We start from the raw sequence: 19,949 nt of genomic DNA on the forward strand, positions 1-19,949 counted from the left end.
AAAGTAATTGATGTATGTTTTGTTTTCTGGACTCGTTTTAACTAATTTTATTTATGTTAATTTGAAGCAAGGCAGTAATGACAGGCATTCTACAGGTTTCCATTAAGCATGCCGAACTCCAGTCTGTGGAGTTTTGTTTTCACACCAGTTGCTTTTGCCCCAACTACACGTCAGCCAAATTCTGTACCATAAATGAAATTCTCAGTCTTTTCAGATTCTCATCTAAGCACTTTGTTATACTAGAGTTAATCTTTCATTCTTCTGAAGTCCATTCATTATTCCTTCTCTTGTTCTTTTTTATCTTTTGTATTTGTTGCCCTTAGGTAAACCTACTACCTGCTAACATTCTTTTTAGTTGAAGAATTTCCTGAAGGGAGAACCTAATGGTCAAATGTTAATTTTGACTTTTTTCATACTTTTTTTTTTTTTTTGAAGCACATTGTGTAAAGTAGATGGTCTTGTTATTCTGGCTGCTGCATTACAAACTCAGTGCTTGTATTGTCAGGCTGTTAGTCTGTTTGATACCTTCTAATAAGCATCATTTCACATAAGGTCTCCTTTAGTTTTATTCCTTCTAAACAGGAGATACAGTTCTATGCTAACAGCAGGCCCAATAAGATCTTGAGTTAATGGTATAACATGGATATAAAAATAAAGAAGCTGATTCTTAATTACTTGGTATTTTATTTGTATTGTATTTATTATGGTATGTATTTATTAACTTCAGAATAGTCTAAAACTTTAAATGGAAACTTCCATTCACAATTGCTTATAATTCATAATCCAAATAAAAATTCTTTTGAACTGTTTGTTCTCATTAACAAAGTACTGAGGGAAAGGGAGACAACATGTAGTGTTTTAATTTGGAATTAGAAATGCCATTTTTGTCATGTATAATAAATACATTAAAACTTTGGGAGATCTTCTGCTATTTTGCATATGCTGATCTGTATGTTCTTGTTGTATGTTTCTACTATAACTGAATTGAGAACAGCTGAAGTTTGAGTAACCTTTGCATTTCATAAATTAATTTTTTTAAAAATTTATTTTCTTTTTGTTTCACATTCTGTAAAGATTGTTGTATAATTTGTCAGTATTAGCTATTTTTCACTTTAAATAAAGTACTCCTGAAAATTGGAGTCTTCAAGTCGTTGTAAATTTATAGCTAGTAATACATGCAAAAGCTGTGCACCTTAAAATTACTGGTTCTAGAAATGGTGTACAGAACAAGGAAATGATTGGTTATTCAAAAGTTCATAGAAACAACATTTTAGAAAAAATTGTTTTTACGTGTTCTCTGGAGGACTTCTGTTAAGTGTTCTCAGTCCTTTTAAAGATTAATCTGCAGAAAGAAAGCACAGCTTAAATTTTGCTGGTTTGCTCTGCAGTTCGCTCATTTTTAGTTTATAAACAGCATCAAATTAGTTTGTCTCATTTTTACTCTGAATTCAGGTTTCTCAGCTTCATCAACCTGTAGCTTAAGCCAGAAATTTTTATGCATACCCTCCTATTTCAGATGAGACATCTTTGAACAGGTTATAAGTACCTTCTTCCTTGTGGCTGCTTTGAAATAAACCTAGTTTGTTAATTTCACTTAAAGCAAAACATTTAATTTTTGTTAAAATTTTATATATGTTCTCGTTTATCTATTTATGTGCTTATCTATGTATATTCAGGGTATTAGAGCATTGATAGATATCTCTGCACGTACGTGGTTTTGCAATGCTCCTGTCCTCTGACCTTGTTTTTACAAGCTGAGGAGTCAGGCAAAACAGCCAGGTGTGCAATGATCAGAATCTTCAGAGTCCCATTTTCTAAATAAATAAGGATCTGAAATATAAAATACTTTGTTTCTTTATCATGTGAATAGCATTTACCTGAGTTTTTCAAAATTTTCTCATTTTCTTTGGCATCAAAGATATTAAAGTGTTCATAGGGGTTTTCTAGATGGGGTTGCTGTTTTAAATTTGTAAATACTCATTAAGAAAGATCCTTAGAAGTACTTAGGCTTAAAATAACTTGTGCATTGAAAGTTATATTTGAAAATGGGACTTGGGCACTCTTGCAAATTTTGTGCCTCGTCCAGCACCTTCAGCGTAAAAGCATCCTCTTCCCCTGCCAACCTTATGAATGTATTTTTATCCTGTGAGTTCTAGCCAATTATCCAGCAAAGTCATGCATCTGTTTTCATGAAGCTGCCTGTGTCTTGACTTAAGTGTTGGAGCATGGGTCTCCTCTCACATTGAAGACACTTTTGACATTGAAAACACTCCTACCATTATAATTGGCTTCTGCCATATTAGTAACACATGATGTAGAACTTTAAATAATAGCGAAATCCTTTATAAAATAAGGCATTGTGTGGAGTAAAAGGAAAGGGAAGAGGTCACTGAAAAAAAGCCATTCAGTTGTTTGATTAATCCCTATTTTTCTTCGATTAATGCAGAGTAATTAATTACAATTTCTGCTTTTAAAATTGACAGTCTATGTAAATTTCAACCATTATTAACTTGTATCATGTTCCATCCTTAGAAAGACTTTGTACTCACTGATTTGCTGACTGGTTGATATTGGAAGGGACCTCTGAAGGTCATCTGGTCCAAGCCCCCTACTTAAGCAGAGACACATAGGGCCTTAATGTTAAAAATTAGTATTCTTCAGCCCCACTATTGCTGTGGCCTCCTTGGTTAAGTATTTTTACTGTTTTGTGTTCTGTTCACAGTTTTTACATGTCAGTATTACCACCACATTCAAACCCAGAAGTGCTCACTTAAATGCAGCTCCTGCAGATGTGTATGAATGTCAAATTTTATGCTATAAAAATTAATCAGTAGGGTTGCTGAAGTATCTTATTGCTATGTATACTTTAAAAGTATGTATACATTTTACTGCTATGTGTACTTAAAAGAAAATACTCCGTAGAAGTAGAGGAAGAAAATTCTGTGGAACTTGATGTGCCTTCTCTGTTAAGAGACTTTGTTGATCATGGAACAGTTTCCAGAGCCGCAGATAATATTTGTATCTGTAACATGCAAGTAGGGATCTAAATTTAAGTTCTGAACATCTTTAGAGATGTGTTTTAAGCTTTCTAATAAGTGGAAGTTTTGTATGGTGGAAAACAGATCTGTGACTTGATCTGTGACTTAATCTGTGACTGACGTGAGTGACATAAAATCATATGTAAATAAATGCCTCCCAGTGGCGTGTCTAAAAACCCAAAGTATTTGTCTTCCTCCAGATGGCATTTAGAATAAATGTTCTGCACATTCTTTATCAAGGACTCCACATTGCCCACTGGAAGACCAGAAAATATTGTTTTCCCTAACTTGGTCCTCAGTGGGAGAAATCTAAACTGACCCTGACCCTTTGCTAGGAAGTTGGGATATACTGGAAGGGGTGTGTACCTGTGGGTGCATAAATGCTACCTTCCACATTGGTAATAAATCATTAATAGCTGAGAAATTGCTTCCTTCTGTACTAAAAAAAAAAAAATCTAGAAAAAGTACTTGCCATGTCTGAAAATAAAAGCTCATGAATGAATACCTTTTTCCTAGATTGAAAATTTTCAAACTCATTAAACAAGAGAACAAATGAAATAGCTGAGTTGAGCAGCAAGGAGTTGATAACTGCTGTTTCAGATAATTGCATGGACTTAGACTGGCTCTGGAGATGTAGGATGAAGCTGTATATGTTCACTAGTTTTGTGGTAGCAGAGGTAAAATGAAGGTAAGGAATTGTCTCTATGCATTCTAGTTCAGTCATACCTTTAAATATCATGTAGGATCAAAGGAACATGTAAGAATTTTTTCTTTGAGATTTGAGACACAGTTTGTTATGATGCATTGGTGTAATCCTTGTTTATGAGTCACAGGCCCCGTCCATAGACCTGTTTTAACATATGTCTAATTTTTAACATGTGGGCAGTTGCCATATGAATACTCTCAGGCAGTTTTATATGGAGTGTGAGATATATCCACTTTCTTGCTTGGATTTATTTGTGAAGAGCTGCAGCGTTTTAGTCACATTGAATATGGACAAAGAATTTTAAAAGCAGGATCAGAGCTGACAGCAGCAGACTTAGAGCCATGTGAATACACTTTTAGACTAGCACCATAGTATGTAAAACATTTTGGATATTCTGTCTGATGAGAAAATATATGATGGTGTTAATTTGCCACTGCTGTTTTCTACACTTGACAATGAAATTGGTTCATTTCAGCTATGTTAACTTTTATTCTGAAAAGCAGTAGTGTGTTTCAGAACAAAGAAAGAACAGTAGAAATATTTGTGAATGCCTGTTTGTGGTACTAAATTTATTTTTGCCTGTACCACAGACTTACATTCAGAAAGCCAAGTTCATATTATCTGTAATATGTTCTTACAGTAGAAACTTGCTACAGGTCATTTCAGAAGGGAAAACTATAATTTATAAAATGTGATTAACCAGTTGTAAAGAAGACCAATAATCTCAACAGTGTTGGACTATTTAGGGTAGATATGATTTGGCAATACTGGTAACTTTATTTGTACTCTCTTGTGCTGCTAACTTTATTATCAGTCTGATCAATATTACACGGTTGGGACATTCTTCTACTACATACATGAAAACAATTATATTTTCCCAGCTATATTGTAATCAGATTATTTACTTTCACAGGTCTGTAGGTTTACTGTGTTTCTTTTGTTTCTGACATTTTTTTTTTTTTTTAACGTGGAGTGGGAGAATTAGTATTTCAACTCATTTTGGAAGTATGAACATTTACCTGAAACTGTGTAGTGATTCTTTGTAAACAGAAATTGAACTTGCACTGTCTTGTATTTAAATACAGAAAAAAATGGTATCAGCTCCTCAACGCAGTACTGCATGTTTGAAAACAGCTCACCAAAACACATTCTAGTTAGGGTGCAGAGTCATATAGCTCCAGTGCTATTAATATTTAAGATTTTAGAAGGAATGCAAAACCCTTTTTAATGTTTAAGTCCTGAGACTGAGATTTTCTGTGGCTTCCAACCTTTGTTTCATTTCTCTGATTAATAAAAGTTAGGTCTTATGTAATGAATTTGGATATATGGTATTTGGCATTTAAGTACAGTCTGCCTGGCACTGATGATTTATTTTACTTTTTGAAGGCCATGATTAAAAGTTTTATGGATGTCTACCAACTTGCAAGTTCCAGAATTGACATGTTAGTGAGAGAAACAGCATCTCATCAGCTTCATGCTGCAGCCCTGAAGTCCATGCTCCAACCAGCCTCTCTTGATGAAAGTGAGAACTTGCAGTTGGTAAGTCTGCTTTTCAAGTAATTTTTGTCATTTGGATGTGGTATCCTAGCCAGCATCTCCCTTCATGCTGCATAGTTTCTGTAGGGAAATACAATAATATTTCATTATAAGCATAATAGAGCAATAAAACTAATGTAAACAGAAACCTTCTGAGACTTTTTCAGAAAGAAAGGGGGTGGTGAAAGTTAACAGAAGGATTAATTTTACTACTGTATCTTCTACAAGGATCTGTTTATTGCTGCTGTCGCTGAAAAAGCATACATTGTGATTTCTTTGGTTTTGGCAGTACAATAAATGATTGAATTTTGGACCTGAAGAATCTAACCATCTCAATATATAGCATCTGTTAAAACAGAATAACTGTGCATACAAACAAAATGTTTATTAGGAGATGTGATGGTTTTTTTAGACAATTGTGGTTACAAATAATACTTCTCACTAAGTTGCAGGGTTAAAACCCAGTTTCAGAAATCATTTCTTGTCTAAAATGTTGTTACTCACAGAGACACTTGAACTTGTTTAAGGCTAAAAGGTGATTCTTCAGATCTGAGATCTCTCTCTAGGGGAATTACTGAATGCAGATGTATTTGTGTCACACAGACAGGAGGCCAGACACATAAACTGTCATAAATATGTAACCAAGTATGTCTAGAATGAGACTGTGTAAGCTGTGCAACTTGCATACACTTGATGTGTTTTTTCTCCATCTTTCTTTACTTTTCCACATAGGATAAAGGAGGAAGCTTTGGAGTTCGGGTTTTTTTGTTCTCCTCTCCTTCCTCCTTTCTCTTCTTTTAGTCTTGTGAAGCAAAGGACAGTAAAGAAAATGAGGATTGTTTGTCTTTCTTTTTGAAGCAGAAGATCTGTAAGAAGAGAGCCATCACTAATGCAAATGACATAAATACATCAGCAAATGTGTATTCAAAGACTGTGTCTGTGGTTCTGGTTGTTTCCAACAGAATTACATTAATTTCTTATCTTGCTTCTAAATTGTATCAGCACAATGGGAAATTAGCACAAATAGAAAATATATTAATCAGTGCTGAATTTCAATTTTAAAATCTTGAGATGCCAATTGTTGAATGAAAGCTTTCTTTTATTTGTGACTGCACAACCTTTCTAACAAACTAAATGAAATTGTTTCACTGAAATTGCTTCTTTTCTTGTCCAATCAGGCTTTCTTTATGTTTTTTACTAAGTTTACGTGTGTCCTGCAGAGCCTGTGCCCAGTGTAATTGGGTTGCTCCTTTGCCTGTTATGATTGTTTCTGTTGTTTAAATCAAGATGACCACTTGTGTACTAAGGATTGGGAAGTCTGCCAAACCTGCTGCAGTGAGGTTTGGCAAACTTGCTTTCATTTGGAGTGAGAGAACTTTTAGCAAAGATTATGCTAGTCCTGTCTATGAAGGGCTATGCAGTGGCTTGGTATGTTACAGTGAAAACAAACACCTTGCCCCTCTGGCTCTCTAATTTGTGTCTGCCTACGGTATCAATGTAAAGATGATACTTTTTACACTGTCGTAGGATCTGTTGGCCCTTCTGTACAACCCTCTGGAGACAATAGTTCTTCCTTTAGATACAGTTTAATTTGAACCTAAGCATAAACATTAATAGAAAGTGTTTTAAAATTTTTGTGTAAAGGCAAAAAGAATTAGAGATTCTCAGATTTTTCATGAAAACAATGTGTTTATGGTATATTTTGTAGTATTTGGGTTTTCTGTAAAGCTTGTCCCTAATATTTGCAGAAGTTGCATCAGGCATGACTTTTAATAACTTAAGGCATCACAGTTTTCCTTAGTGACTTACATTTTAAGTTTTCGACCAATACTGTTCTGATTTTGAGGAAGAAGTTTTGCTCTAAATTTCTTTCTGTATGGAAAAGGTAGAACAGATTTTTTTGCTTGAGTATTTTAAATGAAAGGAAGTAATGGCTTTTCATGAGCATCTTTTTGGGTTCAGAACTGTACACACTTTGCTGGTTTCAATCCACCGTGCTCAATCACATATCCAGTTCTAGTAACATTGCAGGCAAAAATTTTCATGCAGGACACAAACACAGTACTTGGACTGTATTAATTGCAGGTCTTCATATGTTGTATGTTTGTGTTTCTAGAACAGTAACCTATTCCTCAGTGCTGAAACACATTTTTGAAAAGTCTTTCAGGTGTATACCATGTGTGGACTCTTGCCTTGTAAGATTGGGTTTTACCTCACTATATTGTCGCTGTCTCTTGATGTCTTGTATGCTACTTGCATAAGGTTCTTGCCCTCCCAGCTGTCCATTGCATTCACGTTTGGGCCGTTCGTCAGTATTGATCTTTTCCACCTTCAGAAGTTATTGGTTTCCTAATCGACCTTTTTGTACTGAAATTTGCTAACTACGTTGCCTTTCTATTCACACCACTTTTTTCATCTTCTTTTGATTTGGGTTTTGCTGATAACTGTAAAAAAAAACCCCAAACCTGATGCCATAAGGCAACACCAGTGATTCTGACTTCTCATCTTTTACCTAACACTCTGAATTGACATCTCCATCCTCCATTCTAGACCAACAACTTTCAATAGTGTTTCACAGTCAATAGTGTTTAGATTCTGAGATTGCTATGTGTGCTCATGCTAATGCCAGCAGAGAGGAACAGGTAGGGATATGATTATGATGGACACAGTGAGATGAACACTGGAAACACTGCTTACAAAGAGAATTATTATGTGGGGAGAAGGGGAGTCAATAGCAGAACGTCTCTGTACTCTGCATTAGTGTCCAGCTATCTGTCTGTTGTGCTCATCTCTTATGATTCTTCCTCTGTGCAGAGAAAGACCCTGTGCATTTTTCATTCTTGCAACTCTTTAAAATTTAGTATGGCTGAAATATTGGTTTTCTACCTAAACCTTATTTTTTTCTGTTGTTCCCTATTTCTGTATCTCTTTTCTGTTTTTTTTTTTAATTTTTCCTGTCTTGTTGTTTTGTTTTTCTTTACCAAATGCTTCTGAAATTTCCCTTACATTTCTAAAATGCAAGGGGTTTTATTTCTGTTCTCAAACCATTAACATTTTGTAATAGTTTTTCTTTGCAACCATAACAGTTTCATTTCTGTGCATTTCCTTGTTTTTTTAAAATTTACTTTCTCTGAAGTGCAAGTACCACAGTCACAATTCCGTCCTCCCTAACTTGCTGTATCCCCGCATTAAGGGTCACATCTATAATTGGTAGAGCTAATAATAGTAAGAGTTCAGCTAAGATGTCACTGATACAGCCATATGTAGTCTTGACTATAAGGATGTAGGTTGCCAGAGGAGGAACAAAGAAGCCAGCAGTCAACCTCTAGGATGCAATACGATGGAGAATTATTTCACTGAGCACTGAACTCAGTACTGAACTGGCACTGCCATTTTCTCCATGAAATTTAAGAAACTGTATTGTTTCCCTTTACATGTCTCTGCCTATATACTTTCTTATGCTTTTCCTTAGGAAAGCTTAATGTGCTTAGAAGGTGGGGTTAGTGGAAGTACTTCACTGGTACTAACTAACTGTAGACATGATCTATATGTAAGCAGAGAAGATACCAGCTAAAATGTTCTTGTATTTCTTTTTCCCTGCCTATTTCTTGTTCAGCAATATCTGGTAATATAAACATTATGAACTGGACTGTGCTTTAAGGTTTCCTATTAAATGATCACTTGCCAGTTACTTTAACAATACTGGATTCTGCTGCTTTGATCCATTTTACTTCTTCAGATACATTAGTTTATTACTATACTTGCACTTTCATTCAGAGTTGCAGTAATAAGTAGGCTTTGAACTCAGACCTTTTAAGTGCTGTACTGTGTAATATAGTCGTAAACAATTACTCTGTGGGTGCTGTGGGGCAACATGTGGCATCATATCTATGGTATCTGCTGCCAAAGAGTTTGTTGCTGAAAGCACAGTGTTGTGGGGAGTGGATGCAGTGACACTGTATTTTCCAGTGTGACCCGACACATATGAGGAACTGACATAATTAATTATAAAACTTCTTCAGAAAGTGTTTTCATAGCTTCCAGCCCTGAGATTTTTGTGCCTGATGTCAGTACTGCTGTCAGAATTTTAAGAATTTAAAATATTCTGGTATCAGTTTTGGCAACCAAAAGAAGCCGCTGTTATGTTCCAAGTGGTCAGGTGTTATGGTCCTGAATGTGTAGCTGATCTGGTGATATTCCTTCCTTTTTCTGCTTTTACTTCAGAATCAAAGGAGAGTAGAAAATGAAGGGGGAAATACAGTAATTTACAAAGACGATGGAGAAAGAAAAGCTTTGTGTGCACTAGAGAAATGGAAATTTGGAGGGCCAAAAGAATAACTTTAACTGAAAGAGGGAAAAGGTGAGCTTCAGATGGGTGAGAGGAGTGAAGGTCTGTAAGAAGAGCAGAGTTCTCTAACCATGAAAACAACTGTTGACTTTGGATGTTTCTCCTAACTGAGGTTGAAAATGAAATCATTCATTGCTTTATGTGGCTTTGCATCATTCTTACTTTTTTCTTCCACCACAGTTGTGGCTGTGTCTGTCCTTTGTCTGAAAATGCCTACTGATACCACTTAAAGTACTGAAAATACAGAAATTGTAGCTTTTGGTAAGGTGAGAGAAGCAAGTAGGATTATCTTATGCATGAAAAATCCATATGTGTTGTTGAGATGCTCGCAACTGATATATGCTGTCGTATTTTTGTGTTGAAGAACTCCATTAAGCAAAATGTACACTTCTTACTCAGAGCAGTCAGCTCTTAGTTCTCATCATCTACTTGAACCCTGTTCATGGAGAGGCAGAGAGAAAAGAAATATTTAAAACTCTTGTGTTTACCAGTTAACTACACCACTGACAGTTTCTTCCTACTTAGCCAGGCAGGTCAGGGAAGTGGTTTTACATGTTTTTTCCCCATACCCTTTATTTCCTTGTCACCAGTTCAGTCTGTGTTTTAAGGCTGAGACCTGCATCCAACAGGGATGCAATGTCTTACATTTAGAATTATACAGAAAAAAAAAGCCCTATTTGCCTTTTCACTTGTTGCATAGGAGAAAGACCCTCACTCCACTGGTATCGTGTTAAATGTCAGAGAGCGTCTTTCATGGGCCAGAGCCATATCTCTTGTGTTAGGACATGGAATGATTGATGTAGCTGGGGGAATTCTTCCCAGATGTTGCAAGAAACAGATAAGTGCTGGATGAAAACTCTGCTTGGGTTTTCCGCTGCTTCAGGCTAGCCTGATGCACAGTTGAACTGAAAAGATTTTCTGAAAGATTTAGAATTGAACTGGTTTTGTGAAAGATTTGGAGATACTAGTTCTTAATTTGACTTGCAAAAAATAATCAGACTTTGTTATTTTATTGCTATGCTCTGTCTTGCAGTGTTTTCTTGGAAATAGTCTAGGACAAAACTCAGTAAGATACGGACCTCAAATAATTGTAACTTTTGTTCAGTACTGTTAATCACCAGTGTGTGGTTTATTTACTGTGAAACATGAACGTTCTTAAAGTGTTAGCAAGTAAAGAAAAATCTGACAGGCCCACAAGGAGAATTTCCCAACTATTGAGATGATAATAGACATGAGAGAGTGGAAATATCAGTTTGGGCAAAAATAGAAAGCTGTATTCATATAATATTTACTAACCTTGAAGTCTCTATCAGGCTGAATTCACAAAGCAGTAATCTCTTCCAGAAGCTATTTTTTTTTACTGAAGTATTTGCATTTTTTACCTGATTTTAAGCAATTGGGTGTTACTTGCCAACTTTGCTGCAGAGCCAAGGAATGTAGCTATCCTAGTCCAAATGCTCACCTTGTCACATGATATTGCTTACACAAGTAATAGTTGTAACCAAACAGTATAAAGCTTGTAGTTTAAACTACTTGCTTATTGTGTACTACCAATAATAAAAAAAATTAAACTAACGTTATAAATCACATTATGAAACTTAGAGCAAGGTGTTCAAAAACAGTTAACAGTAATCCAACAACACATTTTCTATGCAAAAATTTTTTGATACTCAATATTCTAGGTATGTGAACTTTTAACTTGTCAGACTATTGTAACATATTTGAAAATTATAGTAATTTGATTAAAATGTTGCCTATAAGGCAAAAGGTTCAGTTAATAGAATCCATATGTAATTAAAATGCAGAACTAAATGTAATCAGACCCCAGTGACTGGTGCCTTCATATTGATAGTTTTACAATGGCCTCTGGGGTTGAAAGTTTATGTTAAAGTTACTAATGTAGCTGCACTCCAGAAAACGAGCAAGACAGTTTAGCCGTTTCAGGTATGACAACATCCTGAAGTGATAGTGACACAACAAAGATAGTTGATAGTCTAGGGGTATCTTCCACTGGCAGGTGGTAGAAGCACAAGACTGGTGGAGTGTACTAGTCACAGAATTGCATTCAGCAGCAACACTGCTACATAAACATCTCCAAACGAAGGATCTCGCTGTGAGCAAGTAACAGTGTATTTTTTTAATAATATAGTTACTTAATTTGTGTGAATTCATGTTTGAATCATCTGAAAGTTACAGACACAACACTATGTACCAAGCCACAAAAGAAGTTTAAAAAAATTCCTGAACTTAAAAAAAAATAATTTTTATTTTCTCTGGACAGTTTTAAGAGTCGACATCCTGTGTTAGAGTTCTCTAATCATCACCAGCACAATTTACAATCAGAACACACAGAGAGCCAGTTCAGACCAGCTCATCTGTTGACTTTGGCAGAAGCCCTCAATCTCACTGTGTGCAGCTGCCACTTGAGAGCTGGGGACTCGGCAGAGAGCCGAAGGAGGGTGGGATGCAGGGTTGGTCAAGGCATGAACACATAGGCCTGCTTCATTTCAACAGCCGTACACTGCTTTTTTTATAGTCTTTTCATTTTACAGCCTTTTTTAAAAAAAAAAAAAAAAAACCCACCCTGAAATTAAATGAGGACCTCTCATGAGCCACTGCGCTCCAGGCATAAGAAATTGTAATGTCTGGCTTCCAGAAACTGTCCCGTCAAAATGTGCTTCTGATTAGGTGGCTTAATTACAGCTGTGAAAACAATGTTGATTTAGGCCTCAAGATTCCAGTGCATGTCAGCCGTTATTAGCTAGCCTTGGACTGAAGCCACCATTTTAAAACTCTGTACCACTAAAGTCACACACTGCCTGACAACTTTTTATTTAGGCAGAAATGTTGCCAGAAGCAACACATTTTATGCAAAATATTTTTCATTGCGCAAATTTCAAATGTGACACTGTTGATGGACATAAAATGGGAAGTTACGGGTGGACTTCACCAAGTCCAAAACATAACTTTTGCAAAAAAACCCCCACCACCCCAACATCCCTCCTCCACCATTTCAAATAGTTTTTATAAAGTTTGACTGACATAATGCTTAATTTTAATTCCTTTAATTCAGTTTTATTCCAAATCCAGCATGTTGGTTTAACCACCCAATTTTATTGCATCTAAATTTTCCTGACAGTTTCATTTGCTGTTGGGAAATAAAATTGCCGTTTTTGCAACATGGGAAATAATGGCTAGTTTCAAAACCAATATGTTTGAAACTTCCTTTGCCTGAAGCAGGTTAAGGCACACACTCAATTTACTTTAGGGGAAAAAAGCTCATTAAATAGTTTTTAATATTTTAATATAATTTAAGTAACTGCATTCACAGTGGGAAGGCTTATTAGGCCCATGTATTTACACCTGCAGAGAGGTAAATGTTTGGGTAATTAGGTGGTTTCCAATACTTCAGCTTCTCAGCGTAGTTACAGAGTTAATGGTGTAAACACTGTAGATGGACACAATGCATTCGCTGCATTTAAACGCTACATTTCCACTTGTATTTTGCTTTCAAGTGCTTAAGAAAGAGGTTTAAGTGGGGTTTTTGTTGCTTTGTTTTGTCTGTTCTTAAATTCTCCTTAATGACATGAATAGGCTAAGGAATGTGAGTGAGTGTTGTTGTGTGGGTGTTAGCTCTCGGCAGAGGCCAGTGCTTTGGAAAAGCAAGATCTACATTCTCACTTCACAGTTGCCATGAAATTCCAAATGTCCATGCTGTGCGGTTTAATGGAAACCATGAAGTTCCTAAATGACCGCAGGTTTGTTCCGATGTTAAGCACAAAACAAATCTTTCAAGTCATTGGCTGAGTTGCAAAAAAGGAGGGTCATGTTTTCAGGAAGCTAATCTTCCCTTTTTTTTTCTTCATGGTTTGCATTTCTATGGCATTAGGAATGTGTTTCTAGTGAGGTACTGGAACTACCAGCTCACAAACAAGGGTCCTCAGTTCCCAGGACTGAAAAGAAGACACTTGGAACCTGAAGCTGAATTAATCTCTTATCCTAAATGCGCAGACCAGTGCAACAATTGTACCTCCCGGAGCAACTAATTGGAAGTTGATTTAAAGAACCTAATGAGTTGGATAAGGAAACCAGTCTAAAGTATAGGTCCAGGTTTGCCCTGTAAAAAAATCATCCTGCATTCATTATGTGCCTGCAGCAGATTAACAGAGAAGAAGGAAGTGAATGCCTACGCTTCATTTTGCTCAGTTTTTGAAGGAGAAATACTGGAACGAGCTAGTCTTTTGTTTTCTTTGCAAAATGGTACCTGTGTTTTCCTGAAACTGAATATTTCAGAAAGGCCGTAGTTGCTGCGGAGGGCAACTATGATTTGGGAGACAGCCACGCGATGACATTTTCCTTATTAGATGTCTTTGCAGTGGTCTTTCAAAATGTGTTTCATTGCTAATATCCAGGTGTTTTATTTACCAACCGCATATGTTTGCTACTTGTTTTCTACACACCTCTGTTTCTTTTGCCTTCTTCCCACACCACTCAAAGCAACATTTTCAGCAGATCAAGTTAAAGGAAACTTTTGTATATTGTTACACACGCCACTAGTGCTGCAGTAGAAATAAAAGTATTGGGAGTGCTAGACAGGCTGTTATTTTGAGAACTGCATATTATAGACCAGGACATTTAACCCTGGGAAAAAGTTTTTACAAAAGAATAGAGCTGCGGACACAATTTTACCGGCTTTATAGAAGAAAAGGAATATTCTCTACAAAGGCAGACAAATTCACTTCTTTCCAGACTCAAGGACGTTTACTCAGGCCAGAGGGTGCTTCCTCCTCCCTTTTGAAGAAGTTATTTCAAGAAAGAGAGCTGGGAAGCTTCTATTATTCCCTGCTAAACTGTGGGTTAAACATGAAGGGAATGTCTATTTGTTCTGAGACTGTGAATTCACTGAGAAATTTTTGGAGGGGATTAAAGCATAGCTGTGCCTGAATGAGTCTGGTTCAGATAGTTAAATGACGAGTGAATCCATGCAATCCAGATTGTCATCTTCCTGATATTTTCTTGACATTTTGAATTTAGATGCTATAAGGTATACTGTTGTAATTATTTTCATGTTCTGACACCTGTTTGGTGTGTGTTTTAAGCTAAGTATGTAAAGCACTTGTTTATAAGGAAAAAATTCAGTGCTGATCTTCAGGCATTAGCTTTGATAAACAGTGCAAAACGTGTAGATGTTACCTGTGAGTTGCAATTCAACTGATCAGGATGATAGGTGGAAGGATTTTTGTTGTCTTTTGTGGAGCTTCTTGTTTACTTTGTACCACTAGCTCACTGCCCAGTTCGCAGGGAAAAAAGACAAGAGAGTAAGACCTAGGGCAGTGTTTCTGGGAGTCTGCCTCTTTGTCAGCCAGCCTCAGAAATACATGTATGTGCAGCATGCCCCCACTTACAATGTAGTATGAATAATACTACATGCACCCATTAGAAAAGAAAAAGAAAAAATAAATTTGTGCTGATATTTAACTGGATTTGGCCTGGAGAACTATCTTTAAACTATGTTTAAAATAGCAGGGAAGTAAGTATTCCCCTCAAAAGATGTACATTAAGTGTTTTTAAAGCAAAATCTCATGTTTAGAGGTTTATGTTTCCCCCTGGAAGCAGGGAGATGACCAGCGTCCCATCACCGGAGGATTAAATGTGAGCTAGTGGGCATACTTTCCTCCACAGGAGATGACCGTCTGTGATGTGGTATCTTGTCTTAGTCTTTGCTTGTGGTGCACTGACTGGAGGGAAGGTCATGGGAGCACAAGGCTGGGTATCATCTCCACCCTTGGTCCCACAGCAGATTTCTCAGCTGTCAGATCTCACCTCACTTGTCCAGGTAGAGGGGTGGATCATTCACAGGCTAAAGGGAGATAATGAGAGCAATAAAGGAGGGTAGCTGTAAACCAGAGCAGTCTCCTTTACTTTGTCTTTCTGGAATTTATAAAATCAGATTGGTTTTCTGTTGGTTTGTTCGTGCTCTTTTCCCTTGTTTTCTCCTATAATTGTGAATGTTTGCATCCTTTTCAACTGGGAAAAAAAGAACGGCTTTTGCATCCCTTTCTGTGGCATTTTTGCAGTAGTGTGTTTTTGCAGAAATACATGTGTTTACTGAATTCCATTGCCCGATTGTTTGCATTTTGTACTTTAAGTATAAAAGTTAATGCAAGAAGTGAGAAAAAAGACCCTTTAAAATACATTAGAGAGTATGACATGCAGAGATAAAAAGACAGGAAATTCAGAGTTAGGACATGAAGCATAATGCTGTTCTTAAATCATAATTTTATTCCTGTACTGTTGATATGAATTAAGGGCGTACAGTCAGCAAGTTACATCTTAATGTTTATTTTTATTGGGTTTTACGTATTTAAGTCACACTGCTTAATATTTACCCAACATTTATTTATTTATTTGTTGTTGTTGTTGTTTTAAAATTATGTGTATAAACTTTTTGTGTAAGTCTGTGAAACCCACACTATGTAGTGAAGCCACAGTTTTTCTGGTTGATCATGGTAAGGACCTATTTTCTCCAGAGACTAGGCTCCCTGAAGCAGTTTGGCCTGTTGAATAAACTAGTATTTGAACAAATTTTTAAAATGTGAAATGAGTACACCGTAGGGTAAAGAGCCTCATTGTCAGGTAAAAATAATGTTATCATGATAATAGCCTTGATTTTTCAAATAACTTCTGTTTTCTTCAGTTTGTGTAATAGTTCAGTTAAAGAAAGAGATTTAGAAACAAATTTGCTTCCTAAACTGTTATCTTTCCCGTTTTACAATAAATTGTTTCTTTTGTTGGCTTGTTTCAGAAATGCTACCTTTTGGAAAGAAATAACCTTTTTTGTTAGGCATCAATTGCTTTTTTTTTTTTTTTTTTGATGGAAGGTAGAGTACCTTTAAAATGCACCGTAAGTAATAAAATTTACTAAAAATGTAGGCAAGAATAGTGTGGTTAATCACCAGCAGAGCTTCCCTGCTACATGTTGTGATATTAGGAAAGCAAAGTGACATTATGATGATGCAATGATTTCATTTCATCCTGTTCAGATGGTGTAACTGCTTCAATTCCAACAGCTTTTTAGAGAGGACCCCATGGAACCTTTAAAGCCACATTACTTTAAGACACCACACTTTTGGATCAGGCCCTCAACTGAAATTGGCCCATAAACCCATAATTCACTCAGTAAATGTCACCATAAAGCTGACATTGCAGTACTTGCCTGTGTTAAATTTGTATGTTCACCAACATTTTGAAAGCCTTTTGTCCTATCTAGGTGTTGCAGGTAATTTGACAAAGAAAGGCCTTGGAGTCCAGAGCCACAATAATGAAATAATTCATGTGTTGTATGTATGTATTTATGTATTGCCTGTATTGTAACTTAACCAGGACTTTGCAAAGCTTCCTGACACTTAAAGTCATCCAGTTTCATTTTAATTCATGCATGTCAAAACTTCCTATTGCTTTAGGAATTTCTAGTATAATAACATACTGAAGTTTACTACACTTTAAATAAGAGATTTTTTTAGAAAAGCATAATCTGATTGGGAGCTCTGAATAAAGGAGCTTAAGGTATCATTCTGGAATGTACAAGGCACATCAAATTACTGAAACATCCCTGTGTAAAATGATTTTTTAAAGTTGTGTCACAACTTTCTTGTTTTACAAACCAAAAAGCTGAAGATACCTCTCTCTAAGTCTCCTTCTATGTTCTTCATGACTCTTCTGATAAAAATTTTACATGCCTGATTAAAGTTTGTTGTGTTGTGTGTGGTGGTGGTGGGTTATTATTTTTTGTTGTTTTGGGGTTTTGGGTTTTTTTAAACTCTTCTGTCTTTTCAGAACACACATTTGGCATATATACATATGAAAGGATGAAATTTCATTAGCATTTTTTAAATGTTGGTTTACATAAAATATGATTGGTATGCAGGAAGTATTAGTTTGATTTGCATAGTGGACTCACTCGAACTGCATGTTCAGCCTCACAGAAAGTGATGATCTAGTACCTGAGCTAAGAGCAGTTCTTAGAGGCTGATTGTGCTCAGGAATCTAGTAAGTATAGAAAGTTCTCTTGAAGTAATTATTAGATTTTTTTTTTATTTAATTTCAGTCTGAAGTATAACTGTATATACAAATTTGGCCAAAACCAATAGAGACAGTAAACCTAGCTCACCCACACTCAAGTTGTTTATAACTGGTAAGCTTGATTCCTTGCCCAGTTAGAGTAATTTGGATCTTGCATTTACTAAAGACCTACATGTTAGCCATCAACTGAAATTGAGCCTAAAATATTTTTTTTAGGCTATTCAGATATCAACTGATATTCTATAAGCAATACTGCCAGAAGGCCAACTGTTTTCCCTGACCATTAGTGTTATAAAACTACCCGTTAGAACTCTATTGAATATATACTGCTTCAGATTTGCATGCAATTTGCAGGAGGAGGAGTAATTAATTCCCTTCTGAAGTTACTTCAACTAAGTTTTACTGGGGATGAATGAACACTGAAGTGCTTCGTTTGGATAAGCAAACAAAAGTTTGAAAACTATTGCTAACCTACAAGGAGCCAAATGTACTTCTTCCCAGTGAATCTTTCTCTGAGCTAGTTTATGGGGGAGGGTGTTGGAGCCCTTGGGCTGGGAGGGAGCAGGCTACACATCTGCAGTGGACAATCCAGAAAATGTACACTGTATTGGCCAGTGCTAAAAGGGTGGGACCCTTTGTCTTTCTAATACATTGATGATGTTAATAATAAACATTCATTTTGAGCAAATGAAGTTGGCAGTAGTAATAGTTCACTTATAAGCATGTGTTGTAAGTCAGTCATTTTTTGCTCTATTATTAGAGGATCTTTTTAAGAGGCTGCTCAGTTTAGTACAGTTATACAGATGAACTGCGATTTAGATTAGCCTGTAGCTTAATGCAAATGCAGATGTTCCTACTCAGTTTGCAAGTGTTTGTCTGTATTTTGGATTACAGATTACAATCAGTGTGTTTTTCAAATAGGTGCAGATAGGTTGCATAAACTGTATCAGTTTATGATCCTAATTCTGTTTTTTCCTAAGAGCTGACATCAGTCTGCTTTGTTGGGGGATGCTAAAGGCTGTCAATTCATGAGATCAGTATTTCCCTTCTCAGTTCAGGATTATGGACAGCACCAGATTATGTTTTCACAACCAAGTGGACCAAAATCACTTTTTGTTCACCTGAAGGTTTTTGGGGAGATCTGCAATAATAATCTCCACTAGAGGAGGAAGAAGAGTCCTTGTGTGTCCCTGGCACTTCATTTTAATTCTGAGTAATACCATTTTCCTACTTGAAATCCAAGTGAAATATTTGCTACATTCTTTTTCATTGCTGCAAAACTACCCATTTTTGCATCAGCATTCTCTGCCAGAGGTGTGCAAGTTCCAAGTCCTTATAACTTGCTTCTTTTCACCACTTTTTATAAAGATAAGTTAGTTCTATGTCCTTGCCATAAATTCCTGTTGAGAGAGGTGTCTGCTTTACACCTCGATCAATATATTGTTTTAGTTTTCCTTCCTTCATGCTTATGGTTTCTCTTGAACTTCCACTTTCTACAAACTGGATGTCTGAAATCAGATTTCTTATGTGAAAAAATGCCCTTTCAATGGTTTTTAGAGAAAACTTCAAAGAGATTTGTCCCTGTAGATATGCTGGGAAAACAAATAGGTTACGTAACCTATCTGAACCTGCTGTAGTTTAGCAAACACCAGAATCTGAAAGGGCTTCATGGATAATCTTTTGAGTCTTGCCTTGCTGGAGTTCTGGTAGTTGGAACCCATAAGGCCATGAAAAGGCGTTCACTACAGCGACTCTCCTAATTCTGCTGTCCAGACACCAGTGCTCATCCAGACTGTACTACCCTGGTTAACAGTGTGCCTCTTCAGCAAAGAGCTCTTGAATATCGTCAGTACTTACTGTGTATTGGATTTTTAAGGGCCTTTTCTGACCTACTCTACATATTTAATACAAATGTACTTGAGAGAAGTAGTGAGCAAACTGGAGTATTCTCAAGGCATCTGTGCAAAGTAACAGTGAGTTCCATGTTTGTTCTTGTTTTTATATAAACTATCAGGAGAATCCTTAAAATGTTGATTTCCATTTTTTTAATAGTTCATTTGTTTTGTTAGCTACATAGATTTATATTTCTGAATATTATTCCTCAAAAATATTGCATATTTGGCAGAAATGCATAGCAAAAATTAATCTTCTGAATGCCTAAAGATTTTTTTAATGCAAGAAAGCTGAATCATAAAGACACTTTCATTGTTCCTAGACCTTTCTGCTTTATGTTGTGAAA

The 19,949-nt window shown here is 36.2% G+C and overlaps 1 protein-coding gene across 4 annotated transcripts in view; it reads left to right on the top strand.

Moving 5' to 3' along the window:
- The window catches only part of CCDC171 (coiled-coil domain containing 171), a 152,760-nt gene that overhangs the window by 121,020 nt on the left and 11,791 nt on the right, over positions 1-19,949 (top strand). For all 4 annotated transcript variants that reach the window (XM_074812045.1, XM_074812044.1, XM_074812042.1 and 1 more), the window contains one exon: positions 5,131-5,283. In XM_074812045.1, coding sequence (XP_074668146.1) covers positions 5,131-5,283 — 153 coding nt within the window. The remainder of the gene's footprint in view (positions 1-5,130; positions 5,284-19,949) is intronic.

This window comes from Strix aluco, chromosome Z, assembly GCF_031877795.1.
Source record: "Strix aluco isolate bStrAlu1 chromosome Z, bStrAlu1.hap1, whole genome shotgun sequence".
Classification (NCBI taxonomy): Eukaryota; Metazoa; Chordata; class Aves; order Strigiformes; family Strigidae; genus Strix; species Strix aluco.